General features: G+C 38.1%; 1 protein-coding gene across 2 annotated transcripts in view; it reads right to left on the bottom strand.

The window, feature by feature from the left end:
• Window positions 1–977: 977 nt before the first annotated feature.
• Window positions 978–19,286, bottom strand: part of NUBPL (nucleotide binding protein-like) — a 243,649-nt gene continuing 225,340 nt past the window's right edge. The window contains exons 6-8 of one of the 2 annotated variants that reach the window (XM_011999523.1): window positions 15,618–15,738; window positions 11,997–12,079; window positions 978–3,097 (exon numbers count right to left, since the gene is read on the bottom strand). In XM_011999523.1, the coding sequence (XP_011854913.1) occupies window positions 3,035–3,097; window positions 11,997–12,079; window positions 15,618–15,738 (267 nt within the window). In that variant the 3' untranslated portion in view covers window positions 978–3,034. The remainder of the gene's footprint in view (window positions 3,098–11,996; window positions 12,080–15,617; window positions 15,739–19,286) is intronic. The other variant, XM_011999524.1, reaches the window with a different exon arrangement.

The following is a 19,286-nucleotide window of genomic DNA, read 5'->3' on the forward strand; positions in this document are numbered from 1 at the left end:
ATGAACCCAGTACCTCAGTTGAAAATGCAGAAATCACCGGTCTTCTGTGTCGCTCGCGCTGGGAGTTGGAGACTGGAGCTCTTCCTATTCGGCCATCTTCACAAATTATATTTTTAAAAGTAATTTATGACTACTGAGGTTATCTATTCCTTAAGTGAACTTTGGTAGTTTCTTTCAAAGCATTTGTCTATTTCATCTAAGTCTTCAATTTTATGGGCATAAAGTTGTTTGTAATCATTCTTATTGTCCTTTTCATGTCTGTAATGATGTCTCCTTTTCATTCCTGATTTGTTGATTTATGTAATCTTTCTCTCTTAATGAGCCTGGCTAAAGGTTTGTCAATTTTGTTCATCTTTTTAAAATGTCAAGTCTTTTAATTACACTCTATTGAGATGTGAAGAATGGAAAATAAGTATCACTCCTTAACAAACAGGCAAACTATCTGTACTTCACTCTACCTTTGGAGTTGGCAACAAAATTTTAGAATAAGCTTAGTTCTTCTTTTATAGCTACTGTTCCTTCCTCCCTGTCTAAACCTCCATATATACTCCAACCACCATTTGTTTCAGTAGACTTCCTTGAAGCATCTGCAGACAACAGTCAAATGAGAAGAGGAGGAGAAGAGGGCAGGGAATTTCATACGTGGATCTTCTCTCGGTCATGTATGCATGGGTAAAGACTATCTTTCTCATTTCCCCATGATACATATTAAATGATGACATATAACTTTAAGTCATTCTTTTTCTGGATAAAGTTAAGTTTGGTTTAAGTATTTTTGTATTCAGAAGTGCTCAATGATCATCTGTATTTTCCTCTTCTTCAATAAACAATAAACACACAAATAAATATCTGAAATTTTAAGTCATTACTTCCCTCTCAGAGTGATATGATGACAGTGTGTCCACAGATAATTTTATTCATGATATTAATTAGTATAATTTGGTCCAGTAAATTTCAGTTCAGATATAGCAGTCTGTGTTTTTTAACTTTTATTTTTATTTTGAGATAATTGTAGATTTACATGCAGTTGAAAGAAGTAATACAGAGATTCCATGTGCCCTTCACCCAGTTTCCCCCAGTGGTAACATCTTGCAAGACTATAGCACAATATCACAACTGAGATATTGACATTGATAGTTGTGATACAGAACATTTCCATCATTACAAGGATCCCTCATGTTTCTCACAGCCACACCCAATCCTCTCCCATCCTCACCCCCTCCTTAACATAGCCACCACTAATCTGTTCTCCATTTCTATAATATTATGTCACTTCAAGAATGTTATATAAATTGAATCTTTTGGTATGAAACCTTTTTAAATTGACTTTTTTCATTCAGTATAATTCTCTGGAATTATAAGTTGCTGCATGTACCCATAGTTTGTTCTTTTTTATTGCTGAGTAGTATTCATGGTATGAATGTACCACAGCTTGTTTAACCATTCATCCAATGAAGAAAATCTGGGTTGTTTTTGGTTATTACACATAAAGTTGCAATAAACATCAATCTATATGTTTTTGTGTGAAAACATGCTTATAATAGTGTGAAACTCTACGCTTAATTTTCTGGTTGATAACTATAGAGCAACGATGTCAAGGCATTTGCCAAAAGTGACAGACCACTTCTTTATAAATGCCAATTATCTAATGGCTCACTCTTATCAGTACTTTCAGCTTTAAAACTGTCTGCTACCCGACTTTGAAAAGTCATTGACTCTATCTCTTTGAGCTTCAATTAGACAAGATAAATGTTTTTTAAAATGTATTATTTGAAATGTGAACTCCACGAAATGCTCTTAAAAAGGCAGGGAGTGGATTTCATGGCCAAAAAAAGTTTGAGGAAATGCTAAATATTGCATCTCCCCCCACTTTTTAAAAATTTTATTCATTTATTTATTTATTTTTTTTTTTGAGGTGGAGTCTCACTTCATCGACCAGGCTGGATTGCAGTGGCACAATCTCTGCTCACTGCAACCTCTGCCTCCCAGGTTGAAGTGATTCTCCTGACTCAGCCTCCAGAGTAGCTGGGATTACAGGTGTATGCCACCACACCCAGCTAATCTTTATTTTTAGTAGAGATGGGGTTTCACCATGTCAGTCAGGCTGGTCTCAAACTCCTGACTTCATGATCCACCCGCCTAAACCTCCCAAAGTGCTGGGATTATAGGTGTGAGCCACTGTGTCCAGCTGCCCACCCCCCTATTTTTATTTAACAAAAGCACATTGGTGTACAAAAGGATGAACCTAATATTGAATTACTCAAGTTCAAATCCAAGCTCCATCACTTGCTAGATACAGTAACCCTCAGCAAGACACTCAAGGTTGAGTGTCTTCAAATTATATCTCAAATTACTTATCTGTAAAATGGAGATAATAGTACCCACTCACACAAATGGAAGAATAATTATAATTAACTTGTTAAATGTTAGCTATTACTATTACTGCTATCATTATCAGAATCATCATCAACATCATAATGGTCTTATTAAAAACACATATGTTCAGGCTCCACTCCTAGAGACTGAGATTCATTAAGTGTGGGGTACGGTGTGATCCAGATGAAGAAGCAGAGGTTCATATTAAGAACATATCCAAGATAGTACTAAAGACAGGATTCAAAGACAGTCCAAATTGCCTGGTGGGGAGGTGTAATACTTATGCTCATACACAAATTTAGTATATCATTTAAACTACTAACTCTGTGGTCCTGTAAAAAGTGTACAGTTCTCTCCCAAAATGGACTTGTAACATCATAAACTCATGATTCCCAAAGGGGCAATTCAATAAAATAAAATGCAGTTCTTTGCAGGTGGTATACACCAGCTTTCAAAAAATTCCTAAATATAGTAGTTAACATTGATACATCAAAGTTTTGTGAATCTTAGCTTAGCAAATCAGATCTGAAGTCATTATTTCCTTAGAAATAAAATCGTTATGATTTCTATTATTTCTGTAGGTTCCATCACCACATTGCTGATTTCCAAAGGTCCTCTTAATGTCAGTACCAGGCAAATTTCCAGGACACTTGGGGAATCATTCTGAAGGTGATGGCAATCTTCTTACCACTTCCACAGCAATCCTCAAGTAAGCTTTGGCCTGGAAAAGAACAAACTTATTTGTTCTGTATTTCTCTTCAGCAGACACTGATAGAGTGTGACTCATCAACTCTTCAACAGTTGAGATGACTCATCAACTGTTTGTCATAGAGGCCCACTGTATTTGATAGTAAAAAGGCTGAGATGAGGAAATTCAGTACTGAGAAGATAATGCTGTATACATTGCAGATGGCATAAGGAAGAAAGACTTTTAGATTATTTGGAGGGTAATTATTTGGAAGGTGACTCTCTGAAATAATATGCAGTACCAGAAATTACTGTTTTTAAAATTCTAATTCTGGTATCAGCAAACTAGCAACCCAGTCCAGTTGTAGAGAAATTACACCTTTTTGCTCTGAAAAATTGATATCTTGAGTTAGAGACTGCCAAAACTTCTTTAGCATAAGAGCTGTTAGTCATTTTAAGGAGGACTATTTATTACCATGCTGCAGTTTATCTTAGGAAAGCGTTTTCTTCATCTCCCCGAGAATGGTGTGCAACCTCAGCACCAAGCACCTATAGGCTCTTTCACCTGGTAAATTTTGGATATCATGCCAAAAATCCTGGTTCCATTGTTACACTCTTTATGTCTGGGATCCCAGTGTCATGGGACACTAAGAGCAGCTCTTAAGCCACGGAGTGGGCCACAAGCTAACCTAATGCCTGCATGGTAATGATACTTGCATTTTAAGAGTTCTATTAAATAAATGTAATGCAAAATTATTTATATCTTATACCTTATTCATAAAAGGTAACTGTAGAACACAATAGTAAAATTTTCTAAACCCCTTAATTTCTACATTGATAACTGACATGGTTTGGCTATGTCCCCACCCAAATCTCATCTTGAATTGTAACTCCCACAATTCCCATGTGTTGTGGAAGGAACCTGGTGGGAGGTGATTGAATCATGGGGGTAGGTCTTTCCCATGCTGGCCTTGTGATAACAAGTCTCACGAGATCTGATAGCTTTAAAAACAGGAGTCTCTCTCCACAAGCTTTTTGCCTGCCATCATCCATGTAAGACGTGACTTGTTCCTCCTTGCCTTTCACCTTCCTCCATGATTATGAGGCCTCCCTAGCCACATGGAATTGTAAGTCCAATAAACCTCTTTCTTTTGTAAACTGCTCAGTCTCTGGTATGTCTTTAATCAGCAGTGTGAAAACAAACTATTCACAGTAAATTGGTACCAGTAGAGTGTGGCATTGCTGAAAAGATACCTGAAAATGTGGAAGTGACTTTGGAACTGGGTAACAGGCAGCGGCTGGAACAGTTTGGAGGGCTCAGAAGAAGACAGGAAAATATGGGAAAGTTTGGAACTTCCTAGAGACTTGAGTGGCTTTGACAAAAATGCTGTTAGTGATATGAACAATAAGGTCCAGGCTGAGATGGTCTCAGATGGAGATGAGGAAGTTGTTGGGAACTGCAGCAAAGGTGACTCTTGTTATGTTTTATCAAAGAGACTGGTGGCATTTTGTCCCTGCCCTAGAGATTTGTGGAACTTTGAATTTGAGAGATGATTTAGGGTATCTGGCAGAAGAAATTTCTGAGCAGCAAAGCATTCAGGAGGTGACTTGGGTGCTGTTAAAGGCATTCAGTTTTATAAGGGAAGCAGAGCATAAAGATTCAGAAAATTTGTAGCCTGACACTGTGATAGGGATAGAAAATCCCATTTCCTGAGGAGAAATTCAAGCCTGCTGCAGAAATTTGCATAAGTAACGAGGAGCCAAATGTTAATCCCCAAGACAATGGGGAAAATGTCTCCAGGGCATGTCACAGGTCTTCATGGCAGCCTCTCCCATCACAGATCTGGAGGCCTAGGAGGAAAATTTAATTTTTGTGGGCTGGGGTCCAGGGTCCCTGTGTTGTGTGCAGACTAGGGACTTGGGGTCCTGCTTCTCAAATGCTCCAGCCATGGCGGAAAGGGGCCAACAAAGAGCTCAGGCGGTGGCTTCAGAGGGTGGAAGCCTCAAGCCTTGGCAGCTTCCACATGGTGTCGGGCCTGTGGGTGCACAGAAATCAAGAATTGAGGTTTGGGAACCTCCACCTAGATTTCAGATGTATGGAAATACCTCGATGCCCAGGAAGAAGTTTGCTGTAGGGGTGAGGTCCTTATGAAGAACCTCTGCTAGGGTAGTGCAGAAGAGAAATGTGGGGTCAGAGCCCCCACACAGAGTCCCTATTGGGGCACCACCTAGTGGAGCTGTGAGAAGACAGTCACCATCCTCCAGACCCCACAATGGTAGATCCACTGACAACTTGCACCCTGTCCCTGAAAAAGCTGCAGAAACTCAACGCCAGCCCATGAAGGCAGCCAGGAAGGAGGCTATACCCCGCAAAGCTACAGGGGCAAAGCTGCCCAAGACTATGGGAACCTACCTCTTGCATCAGCGTGACCTAGATGTAAGACATGGGGTCAAAGGAGATAATTTTGGAGCTTTAAGATTTGACTGCCCCACCAGATTTCAGACTTGCATGGGGCCTGTAGCCCCTTTGTTTTGGCCAATTTCTCCCATTTAGAACAGCTGTATTTATCCAATGCCTGTACCCCACTGTATCTAGGAAGTAACTAACTTGCTTTTGATTTTACAGGCTCATAGGCGGAAGGGACTTGCCTTGCCTCAGATAAGACTTTGAACTGTGGACATTTGAGTTAATGCTGAAATGAGTTAAGACTTTCAGGGACTGTTGGGAAGGCATGATTGGGTTTGAAATGTGAGGACATGTGATTTGGGAGGGGCTGGGGTGGAATGATATGGTTTGGCTGTGTCCCCACCCAAATCTCATCTTGAATTGTTTCCCATATGTCATGGGAAGAACCCGGTGGGAGGTGATTGAATCATGGGGTGGGTCTTTCCCATGCTGTTCTCATAATAGTGAATCTCATGAGATCTGATAGCTTAAAAATGGGAGTCTACCTGCACGAGCTCTCTTTTTGCCTGCTGCTATCCATGTAAGACACGACTTGTTCCTCCTTGCCATTTACCTTCCTCCATGATTGCGAGAACTCCCTTGTCACATGGAACTGTAAGTCCAATAAACCTCTTTCTTTTGTAAACTGCCCAGTCTTTATCAGCAGTGTGAAAACAAACTAATAAAATAATATACTCACAGTTATATATTTATATACAACTACTAAAGATAGTAGCTAAGACTTACTAGTACTTAATATTTGCCAAGTGTTATTTATCTTCACAGTTACTCTGGGGGTAAATTCTATCATTATCCCGACTGTACAGATAAGGAAACATCCAGAAAGGTAAACAATTTTGTCGAAAACATAATAGCTAGTAGGAGATGAGCTGGGCTTTGAACCTAAGCTGACCAGTTCTCAGACTCTGCACAGTAAAAAGAGATGTTTGTGGTCTATTGGCCCTGACTCGATGAAGTGCTTTAAGAGTCTTTCACATGTCTTCATTTTTAAAGACTACACTTGAGCCCTAATAGCTAAATCATGATTTATTTTACCAGAAAAGTATTAAAAGTCATTTAAGAGAGTCCTTTAAAAAAAAAATCTAAAAACATGAATAAGGCTTTAAATGTTTTTGTTGAGTACCTACTATACCAAATACTTCATGTAAATAATCTCACTTAGACATGTAAAACAAGCACCATCAGCTCAACTTGGATGATGAAACCAGTTGTTGTTTGCTCAAGGTCATGAAGTCAGGCTGGAAAACCTTCAAACCTGGGTCCAACTGACTCTAAAGTCCAGCTTTTTCCACTATACCACATGTTAAACAGTAAACTCAAATGTAAGTAATTATAATCATAAAACATAGTCTAAAAATGGTTTCTTATCTGCTGTAGTTAATAGAAACAAGTTCTTGATTATAAATGTAAATAACATCTACTTATAAAGAAAGGTTTCTCTCAAATCAAATGTGCTGATTTTCACTCATACATCTTTATAAATACCTTTTATCTCCTAGTAGCTTTTCTAGGTACTTATGCCTAATATTTTGTGATGAAAATTTAAAGTTAACTAAAGCAAGATGATACAAGGCCATCATTCTGTAATCTTTTAGTGTTTATCTACATTAAATTAAAGACATAAACCTATCAGAACACAAAAATACTGAATGATTCCAGAATAATCAAATTGGCTACATTTAATCTTTCCTTTTTAATGGACTATCTCCAAACTTAGATTTCTAATATATCACATCCTAAGTAATAGATTGTCAGTTGCTGAGAAACCACTAAAAGTGCTTAGTTTAACAGTTTGAATTTCTCAAAAACTGTTGAGGCTAGATTTTTCAGCCAGTGCAGTATTATTTCAAGTAATACATTTTGGTTCGTATTGCATACAAGGCATCATGTTGGGAAATCTGTGGTATGTAATGATATAAAAGAGAGGCAGAACAGTTCACTGGTGAAGAGTTGGGGCCTTGAAGTCAGACAGCCATGGTTTAGAATCTTGGCTTTATTACTTATAAGCTGTAAGGTTTTGGGCAAGTTACTTAACCCTTCTAGGCTCAGTTTCCATATCTGTAAACTGCTTATAATAATTATATCTAGCTCAAAGCATTTTGGGAGTATTAAGTGAGAATACGGCATGTGAATTGTTGGCACAGAGGAAGCATATAATAAACATTTGTAGCTGCTATTATTATCATTATACTCTCAAGAAATTTACAATCTCATTGAAGAGCTCATATGAACATGTCCTTTGGGCACTGTTCCCACCTGAGGAATAATTAAACCCCTTTCTTTTGTTTAATCCATAACTAGCAAAAAAAATCACACACACACATATCATATACAAAGGATACAACTGAGGTAACTCAAACTATTAATACTCTCTTCTTTCATCAACTCTACACAGACTAACCCTTTTCTCCTATTCAAGATCTTTTTGTTAGGTCATCTAGAGGCACAGATAATACAGTTGGACCCTATTGTCTGCTATGCCATTAACTAGCAACAGGGAATGAATGGTAACCAAAGTGCACAAAGGTTTTTTCCTTTGTCTTTGTTTTTAAATATTTGAAGTCCTAACTTATCATACACAGTCATTTCATATTAAGATTGTGAGGTAATAATTTAGAAATTATAAGAAAATAAAGTTCCCACTAATATTTGAAAGTCTTTACCAGGAATATGTTATAGCACATCTTTCTGTAGCTAATATTCTTACTTGATAAAAAGGATAAAACCACAATGCTGTCAGTTAATCACAGGTCCATTCCTTGTATTCTGGTCTTAATAAAGAGCAGAAGGCAGTTTTAATTGCATCAACAATATTAATCATACCAGCATGCGGGGATGCTATTGAATTTAGGGGTTCTGAATTCTAAATATCACCTTCTCACCCCTCCTCTACTGTTTTCTCTGGCTACTTTACACTACTTACATTTGGAGTCTTACTTGCCGTTCCTAAATGGTGTACCGGTGCAGAAGGTTTTGCCCATTGAGCAAGCAGCAGACTATTACTACTTTTTAATTGGTACTATGAGCTCTTCCAACATTTCCAATGATGTCTTAAATTCACCACAATTCATATCTTTAAATTAATCACTACATTTTTAGTGTTTGCCTCTTCTGAAAGTTAAATGTTACTGGGAGAGTTAAATCCTCAATGTGTAATTCTAAAGGATTTTGTGGGCAGAGAATAAGAGCCCTAACACCTGGTGTTGTGAGGAGGGAGTAATAGAAAATGGAGAAGGTGGAGTAAGAAGGAAGATGAAAAGCTAACGATTAAACATTTACCGATTTATAATTGTGCCTATGGGTCAACCCCTAAAAGTAAACAATAAAAAGTATCAGTCTAGGCTGGGTGTGGTGGCTCATGTCTGTAATCCCAGCACTTTGGGAGGCCAAGGCAGGTGAATCTCCTGAGCTCAGGAGTTTGACACCAGCCTGGGCAACATGGTGAAACCCCATCTCTACCAAAAACGCAAAGAATTAGCTGGACATGGTGGTGTGCACCTGTAGTTCCCAGCTACTTGGGAGGATGAGGTGGGAGGATTGCTTGAGCCTAAAAGGAGAGGCTACAGTGAGCCAAGATTGCACCACTGCACTCCAACCTGGGTGATAGAACAAGATCCTGTCTCCAAAAAAAAAAAAAAAAGTATCAGTCTAAAGTGAATAACTAACAAGATTATAGGTTTTGCCCCATTAACTTCTGCAGAAGTTTTACCATGTTGGCAAACAAACACTTCCTTCATTCTTTAAATGAAGACATGCAGGCAGAATAGTTGTTAAGGTTCTATGAATACAACAGAATCTGGTGAGAGCGTTGTGACTAGTTTCTAAGAGCACATTTCCATTTGAGTTCACGGGGGAAAGGGAAGGAGGCTTTTAGGAGGCAAGATTCATCATAAGACTAACCAGAGGATTCTGATCCTAGGCCTCAGTCACAGCTTCTTAGTGTCTAGGAGTTAATGTCTTTGATGTTGAAGCTGGGAATTCTCTCATGATTCAAATTCTGCTACCCTGATTTTTTTTTTTGACGGAGTTTTGCTCTTTTTGCCTAGGCTGGAGTGCAATGGCATGACCCCGGCTCACTGCAACCTCTGCCTCCCAGGTTCAAGTGATTTTCCTGCCTTAGCCTTCCAAGTAGCTGGGATTAGAGGTGCATGCCACCACGTCCAGTTAATTTTTGTATTTTTAGTAGAGACAGTGTTTCACCATGTTGGCCAGTCTGGTCTCAAACTCCTGACCTCGTGATCCGCCCACCTCAGCCTCCCAAAGTGCTGGGATTACAGGGATGAGCCACTGCGCCGGGCCTACCTTGATTTTTAAATAACCTCAAAGAGTGATATTTACTTGATACCATGTCAAGGACACTAAGTGGACTCAGCTCTTCAACAAAGGGAAGAGGAGAGACATTTAGTGTCATGACATCTTATACAGGCAGTTTCAGAAGATTCAGTTGTATTCTACTTGGCATTTTTCAAGGTACACATTATTATTTCGTTTATTCTTTCCCATCTTCCTCATTATGAGGACCTTCAAAGAGGTTAGAAAACTTGCTTTAGGTCACACATAGAAAGTGGCAAACTTGGTACCCATGATGACTCAGATTTAGTGCTTTTCCTTCCATGCAGAGATCTCCTTTGAGAATCTAACAAAGCTATTTAGAGTATTAAATTGTATTCTCTTTGGATGGTTGCTATATGTTCTCTGTTATATTACATTCCTCTAACTTCAATGAAATGTTTCTTACTACTGGAGGATTTCAAAGAAAAAATAATGAACAGGTGAAAAAAATAATAAAAATCTAAACTCTTAATTGAAATACACTGGCAAGTAATTATTCTTATTCACTAGGAATCACTGTGAAATGTCTTTAAATAGTCTGTTCTCAGGAGGCATTTAAAAGTGTGTAATTAAAACAAAAAACCCTCAATTTTCATAGAACTTTTTCAAATACTGCATAAAGTACAGCTATGGTAGTTGGGATTGGCAGACTTTAATTACAAAGATGATAAAGGATTATGGTTTTTTGCTTATCTAAAAAATTGCTAAGAAAGACTGAAAAGGAAATTTAACAGTTAATACCTAAAAGGGAGAGAAGAGAAAAACAATGGTAACTGTTATACTGTATTTACTCAGAGATCATATCGCCAGCAAAACAATCACTATACCATAGCTGCTGACCCTTAAGAAAAGGAAAGGACCTCTAAACGCAGGAAACAGATCACTCAAAATGAATATACTCTACTTATCCAAGATTCCTGTTCATTTACTCTTACTTTACAGCTCTAACCAAACTTGGTTCTTTTATTTTCCAATTCACAGAAGATTAAAGGAAGCAAACTAGAATATAAAGAGCAGTAGTTATGTTTAGAAAAAATACCAGTACTATAAAGCTATACCCATTAGTTAAGGAAAAGAAAAACAAAAGAAAAACTATTAGAAGATTGATTGGGGCTGTTCAACAAAGGAACAACATCCAAACCGATGTACCAGGTGATGAATCAGTTTCCAAGTTAAATAGCAAGTGTTATTTAGGAAAGAAAAAATATGTATGATTCATTTTATTTCTATTTTTAAAAAGATTAAAATATTATATGCTTAAAGATTTTATGTAGCAGTAATTTTGAAAATCTATCAACTATATCTCCAATGATGTTGGCTAATGAAACACTACTAGTCTTTTCACCTCACCTTCCCAGTTATATTTATCAAAATAAATGCAATGAAAATTTCATCTCTAGGCTGGGCATGGTGGCTCATGCCTATAATCTCAGGACTTCGGGAGGCCAAGATGGGAGAATAACTTGAGTCCAGGAGTTCCAGACCAACCTGGGCAACATAGTGAGACCCTGTCTCCACAAAAAAACCAAAAAATTTTAAAAAATTAGCAGGGCATGGTGCTGTGCACCTGTGGTCCTAGCTACTCGGGAGGGGGCGGCTGAGATGGGAAGATTGCTTGAGCATGGGAAGTCAAGGCTGCAGTGAGCTGGGATTGCACAACTGTACTCCAGCCTGGGTGACAGAGCAAAATCCTGTCTGGAAAAAAAGGAAAGAAAAAAAATTCCACCTCTAATTGTTTACACCATTACCTTATATCCAATTCAATACTTTCTTGCATTAGGCTTCCTTCTCCAATCAGCTGAACTTCTAATACTGAAATATAATAAACTTGGGCAGTTAGATATTGCTAGCCAGCAATATAAGAATTTTACAAACTGTAATGTTCATGCTTTTCATGAGAAAACTGGTTGGGTGATGATTCTCTGTAGGTAAACTTGTTCAGCTGGTAATTTAGAGCCAGCACTGGAAGCTTACTGTACATAATAGTATCTTAAAGATGCTTTGGACAAGTTAAATAATCCTTGTTTAAATATATATGCACTACGAATATATAGGCTTAATCTTCCCAACTTTCTTTCTATATTTCAAAAAGTATATAAAAAGAAATAAAAATATATCCAAAAATGGAACTTACCTCATCACTTTCAGGCTGTGAAAACACAATTGGCTGGCCTGTATCTGAAGCTTCCCTTATATTAAGGTGTAAGGGAATGTCTCCTAAAAGAGCCCAGCAGACATCCATTAGAACCAGAAAAGTTTATATAGGCATTTTGAATCTCACTATTTGAACTATGGAAAGAAACAAAATCTGAACTAAATTGATTCAAATTGACTATCTTCTAATTGCTAAATCTCTGAAAAAGAAATTTCAAATGGGAATTACAAACAAAATACTCTACTTTAGAGTAGTACAGTGATTGTATTTGTTTATATAGAAAAGCTCTGTGGCACCCCATCAAGAGATGAGGCCTCTGATTTATTCTTTGCTAGAAGTCTCCAAACAAGCAATGGCTTGGAAGACATTTACAAATGATTTTTCCCATCAATATCTGTTATAGACACATCATGTCACATAATAAGAGGAAACTGAAGAGCAAAATATGAGGAGACAAAGTAGTTCAAAAAAAATACAACAAAATAACCTTCCTGATGCTGGCAAATGGAGTGAGCTCAAAGAACTGGTCAAAAGTAGGCCAGACCTGTTATCTCAACTATCTGTCTCTTTATCAGACAGAATTATTTTTCTCTTATTATCTACTAGCCTATGTAGCACCATACATAACCTGTGAGCTTGGTGAGATCTCAGCAAGTATATGACAAGAACCTTCAAAATACAGACTGAGGTGGGAGAGGTGTGTTTTCTTGAGGACATATTACTATCAGGCAGTGGAATTTAAGAGCTGAACTGAATTCTGACCCCTCATCCAATATACTCTTTCCAGCACACCATCACAAACGAAGTCTATCAAGACTGAGATTTAAAGTGCAGTGAGTGGGGTCTTAAGTGGAAAAGTTGACTTGCCTTGGTACTTAGCATTCTCAGAACCACTCCAAATCCACGCAAAGGTTATTAAAACATACGTGTATGTGGTGTTTTATTCAAATAAGTCATTTAGCACCATGTCAGGCAATTTAAATAATGCAAAAGAAGTAAGTTATAAAAATATTACAATATATACTATGAAGTACATGGAAAAGGAAATGTTATTTCATGCTCCTCTTGTCAAATGTTGTGATCTTAAACTATAAGTCTTTCCTCAATATCCAATGGCCAAATGACAAATACATGATATTTCAGTAGACATTTAAGGATTAGCTTTTCATTGAATTTGATTCCTATTCTCTAGATCAACTTCGGACTGTAGGAAACTGTCACAGGAGAAGGCAGAAAAAAATGTTATAGAAAATGCTTAGAAATGAAATTTTTTCCTCTCAATTTATGAACTGTCATTCTAGTAAAGAATCATGAATGATTTCTTTTCTACTGCATAAATGGAAGGTAAAAGAGTAAAACCTTCTCCTTTATATAGCCATCTATTGACATCATTTCTGCTCTCCAGATACTCACAATCCTACCTACAGGCACAGAAGATTAGACCAAGAAGGGGAAAAGTCTTGTTAAAAACAGGTGGCGTAGTAAGAATGGTAACGGGCTAATGGTTGTATCTAGACAGGGATTTTTAAAAAGTGAAAGTGAGTGAGGAGCAGTCTGAGCCTGAGAAGTATCTTTGAGGTGCCAAGTCTGAAAGAAATGAGGGAACATTTCAGACACATAATAGGTTAAAGGGTTTTCTGTGAGATGGTCTGAGACCTTAACTACTATGCATAAACTATCCCTGTAGGTAAATATAGATAAGGTTCTGAAGAGCTATCGTGCCAAATAATCATTTAAAACACAACCCACTGAATTAAGAGTCTGCCAGGGAGTCAGTAAAGGACAAATAAGGGTTCCCAGGAGGTTCAACTGGCCAAGAGGCCATAGCTGTGAAAGCTTTCTCCCTGATTTCAGTTCCTCATTCCCAACTCCAGCCTCTTCATAATTGAAGCCCTGCTCCATTTCATGGGAGACACCATGGGACCCATGAATACATTAAAAGGAGGGGATGTGCCCTAACGAGGAACTCTAAATGATTTTTCCCTAACACTGTCCGACATAGCAGTCTAGGGCACCATCCAATTTTTGTGATTAGTAATCAGTGTTTCTGATACATTTTTAGGGTAATTGTACATTTGTGAGCTGTTGGTTAAAATGTAACTTTCATACATACCATTGTTTCTCAATGAAATGTTTCAAATTCTAAATAACTGACTTAGGAAACTGTTCAGCTCATTTGTAAGTTAGGAAATTATAATGTTGTCAGTATAATTCAATAATGCCATTATAATTACACATTTACTTTATTATATAAGTGAATGTCAATCTGTTATGCAGATTTGGAAAACTGAACTTTCTGGGTTAAATGAAAAACAGTTGCAGAATATAATTAGTGGCTATAATTATAGCAATGTATCAAAATATATCATCAGTATTCACCTGGTATTGTAGTGGCTGCTATAGTGCAAATGCATAACAATAATATATTTAACATCGACTTTCAGAAATTTAATTATAACAGAGAATGTTTTGAAATTCCTTGATCTCTAGGGATCTTAATTTTTAACTACCTAAGTCTAATAATTCACTCTATGCCTTCCTTATTCAGCATCTAACATCTGCCTTTGGCAAGAACAGAAACTCATTCACAATTAGAATATCAAAACATGTTTTCTAAAAAGTCTGTTAAGTTGCCTGTGGATTTTTGGAACATCATCTTTTATCAAAAACCTGTGTTTTGCTTATTTAACACATGATTTTAGTTCTCCTCATAGCACTAATGAACTCTTCAGTTCAGTGCCATGAATGGTGCGTACAATGTAAATTTCAGGTGCCATATTTTATAGACATATCAAACACATTAAATATTACAGAAAACAGTAAATACTGTCATTCTAAAGCAGAAAGATGAACAAATACAGAATTAATCAGGAAGGCATTTTTATATATGTACTAAGAACGAACACTTCTAGAGGTTTTTACAACATACAGAACAGATATTTTAATGTATACCTGTTTATCCTGAGAGATGTACAACCAACTTAGCAAACACATTGGTGACCATCATTTAAAATATGGCTTCAAACTACAGTACTTAGACCACAAAACTCTCTTCTCAAATTTAAATTATAAACAATTTTTATTTAAAATAGAAATTATTATCATACTTGCCAGAACAAACCTATTCAAAAAAGCCAAAGAAAGGGTAACACATATAGAACTATGCTATATTAATTTAAAACACAAAGCCAAAAGCAAATCATCATTTTCTGAGACACTCACTTTTTTTTTTTTTTGAGACAGAGTCTCACTCTGTCGCCCAGGCTGGAGTGCAGTGGCACGATCTCGGCTCACTGCAAGCTCCGCCTCCTGGGTTCACACCATTCTCCTGCCTCAGCCTCCCGACTAGCTGGGACTACAGGTGCCCGCCACCACGCCCAGCTAATTTTTTGTATTTTTAGTAGAGATGGGGTTTCACTGCGTTAGCCAGGATGGTCTCCATCTCCCGACCTCGTGATCCGCCCGCCTCGGTCTCCCAAAGTGCAGGGATTACAGGCGTGAGCCTCTGCGCCCGGCCTCTGAGACACTCTTAATCCTCAAGCCTCATCCCCACTTTCCCTTCTGCCACTTCTTCTGCAAAAGAACATCCCACAGTCTTACCTAGAACTTCAAGACCAAGGGTCTGTGCTAGTTTCCTCGCACCATCAGCACCAAAAATATGAGTTTTGTGTTTACATTTTGGACACTGGAAAACACTCATGTTTTGGACAAGGCCAAGGACCTAGAATAAAACACACTGAAATCAAAATAAAATTAAACCAAATATTAATACATTACTGCAACAATTTTTGCTGAGTGCCTACTGAGTTCTAGTGACACTCATCAGTGTTATCACAATGATGAATAAACTATGGCCTCTGCTGTGAAGGAACTCATGAGCTAGTAAGAGAGCAAGACATATAGAATTACCTTTGATATCATAATAAATGCTAAAAAGAGATGCATAAACAGGAACCAAAAATTCTGCCTAGAAAGAAGAGGAATCTTTGAGTTTCCCACAGACAACTGTTTCTTCAGGTTGTGGGGTGACGAGGAGGTGAGGCTTACAGCAGGAATTCTAGACAGAGGAAGACAACAAGCCAAGGGAGCAAAATAAAACTATGTGGCCTATTTGGGCTGCAACCCAGTGGGTGGTCAAGGCAGAAGATGGTTTGGGAAGGAAGGCTAGGGCCACGTGGGAAGCTGCTGAATACCATCCATGTATTTGAGGCATTCCTCTACAGACAACAGGAAACCACTAAAGGTTTTTAAAGCTGAAAAGATGGTATCAAAGAGGTAGTTATACAATCACATTTTTGTTTTAGAAATTTATCTTTGATGACAATTCAGAGAAAAACAAGAGGGGAGGAACAGAGGAAAACAAATACCTAAGAGGTTAACTTTGGACGAAGTCTCATAGTAAATCTAAAATATACAAAGTGTTTGTTATATGCCAGGTGCTGGGATAAGTATTTTAAATGTACTATCTTATTTACTCCTCACAAGAACTCCATGAGATGGTTATTTTATTTTTTGTTTTGTTTCATTTGTTTATTTTTCAGATGGGAGTTTTGCTCTCGTTGCCCAGGCTGGAGTGCAATGGCGCGATCTTGGCTCACCACAACCTCCACCTCCCAGATTCGTGATTCTCCTGTTGAGAAGCTGGGATTACAGGCATGTGCCACCATGCCTGGCTTATTTTATATTTCTAGTAGCGACGGGGTTTCTTCATGTTGGTCAGGCTGGTCTCAAACTCCCGACCTCAGGTGATCCGCCCACCTCAGCCTCCCAAAGTGCTGGGGTTAGAGGAGTGAGCCACCATGCCCAGCCGAGATGGTTATTTTATCATTCCCATACTATAGTTGAGAAAACTGACAGTGCTAACAAAAGAGTAAAACTCAGCTCTTATCAGAATATTATTGTTTGAAACAAAATTAAGTTTCATAGAAAAGGTCATTCTAAGTTGCCCTAGCTTCTGCTACAAAATAGATACAGCTAACCCTTGAACAACATGAGTTTGAACTCAGGGGGGTCCACTTATATGTGAATTTTTTTTGAACCAACCACAGATAAAATATATAGTATTTGCAGGCTACAAAACCCAAGTACCGGAATGGCTGATGTCCTAGAAGCAACTGTGGGACTTGAGTATGCATGAATTTTGGAATATGCAGTGGCGGGGGGAGGGTGGTTCTGGAACCAATCCCCCACATATGTCGAGGGAAAATGATACTTAAGAAACATTTTTATTCAACAATACTGTTGAATAAATAGACAGGCTCTGCAAATATAATCCTTACTCGTGTTCCTTTTAATCCCACTCTCTTATTGATGAGAAGCAGTAGCTCTCTTCTAGAATAAAAATGAAGAACACTACTTTCAAAGGCTTAGAGATTACAATGTCTGTATGAGTTCTACCATAAGGTTATGACTGTAGGTTATTAGAACATTTGCATTATAAATGAAGAACAGTACTGACAATCCACAACGAAACATATAGGTAAGAAAGTGAAAAAAAATTGTTATTCCTTCTGAAAAGAGAAACAGAAACGACTAAAGTTGCCCCCAATACTTATATATGAAGACAAATAGTGAAAAGACATACATCTATAGCAAAGCATTTCCAAGCATCTAATATATGCCCTTTTGCTGATGCACACTATCACAAAAAACAAATCACACTTTGTTTTGGGAATTCAGTACTATCTCCAGAAAGCTAGAGAGAAACATAGCTTAATATCACACAGCTTGTTTATTAACTATGCCTATATAATACACTCATTGCTTGGGCAGTTTTACTGCCATTTATGTTAAATGTGATATATCCCCTGACTCTGTGGCTCTCACTTTAAACATAAAATCATCACTCAAAAAATGAGAAAGGGAAAAACACCTAAAGAAAGTGAAAATCTATGTGAGGGTATATTTCAATTCAGAGAGAACAGGAAAAACATTCTGACTTTGGACTCTCTTAGACTCCCTAAGACATAGAGGCATAGAACAAGCATGTATTTGCAGTTTGTGTGATTTACATCTTCTTACCAAATCATTCTCTATGGACTGTATAAATATCTCAGATATGTTCTCTATAGACTACACAAATGTCACAGACCTGGCCGGGCACGGTGGCTCACGCTTGTAAACCCAGCATTTTGGGAGGCCGAGGCGGGCGGATCATGAGGTCAGGAGATCAAGACCATCCTGGCTAACACAGTGAAACCCTATCTCTACCAAAATACAAAAAATTAGCCGGGCGTGGTGGTGGGTGCCTGTAGTCTCAGCTACTCAAGAGGCTAAGGCAGGGGAATGGTGTGAACCCGGGAAGCGGAGGTCGCAGTGAGCTGAGATTGTGCCACCACACTCCAGCCTGGGCGACAGAGCAAAGCTCCATCTCAAAAACAAACAACAAACAAACAAACAAACAAAAGGTCACAGACCTAAAATATAAAACCATAACCAAACTCAACATTTAACAAGCTCTTAATATATGCCAGTAACTGGGCTAAACACAAGGAATAGCATACAGTGGTGAGCAAAACAGACTGGATTCTTACCCCTTGGAGCTTGTACTCTAATTGGAGAAATTGACTGAACAAAGAGTAGTGTAAAAATACACTTATAAAATGGAATGGCTTCTCTGGAAGCAAAGTCGAGGGTATTATGAGAGTGTAGAGCAGAGAGGATTTGATGTACTCTGGGAGTCAGAGAGGGCTTCCTGGAAGAAATATTTGATCTTAAAGCTACAGAGTGATGAGGCAAAAACAAGGAGAAAAGGAAGAAAAACATTCAAGACAGAAGTAGGCAGCACATGTCTCCCTTCAAGGAACTGAATGGCCAGTCGGAGGCCTCTGAGGTGTGGTGTGAGTGGAGTGAGTTGAAGCTGGAAAGGTGGGGCTTGTAGGCTATATTAAAGTGTCTGAGTTATATAATGAGTGCCAAAGAATCCATTATAGAGTTTTAAGCAAGAGAGGCCACTATGCCTGTAGTTGTAGTAGACTCATTACTCAACTGCAGTGTTTTAAAAACACAAAATAATGGAAGAAGCTGAATGGACTTCTCTTTGTGTGTTTATATTCTTAGACAAACACAAATCCTGGGCTGTATTTTCCAAAACTGATCGTGGGAGAGGTGACCACTTTTAACGCTGTCTAAAATATGTCCATTTCTCTGCCTGGGCACAAGGTTAGGACTTTTCTTCCCTGAAATTAGGAACACGTAACTTGTTTTGGCCAATGAAATGTGTGCAGAAGTGCCATGTGTCACATCTAGGCCAAAGCCTTAGGTGTTAAT

Source organism: Mandrillus leucophaeus, unplaced genomic scaffold (genome assembly GCF_000951045.1).
Source record: "Mandrillus leucophaeus isolate KB7577 unplaced genomic scaffold, Mleu.le_1.0 Scaffold596, whole genome shotgun sequence".
NCBI classification, from domain to species: Eukaryota; Metazoa; Chordata; class Mammalia; order Primates; family Cercopithecidae; genus Mandrillus; species Mandrillus leucophaeus.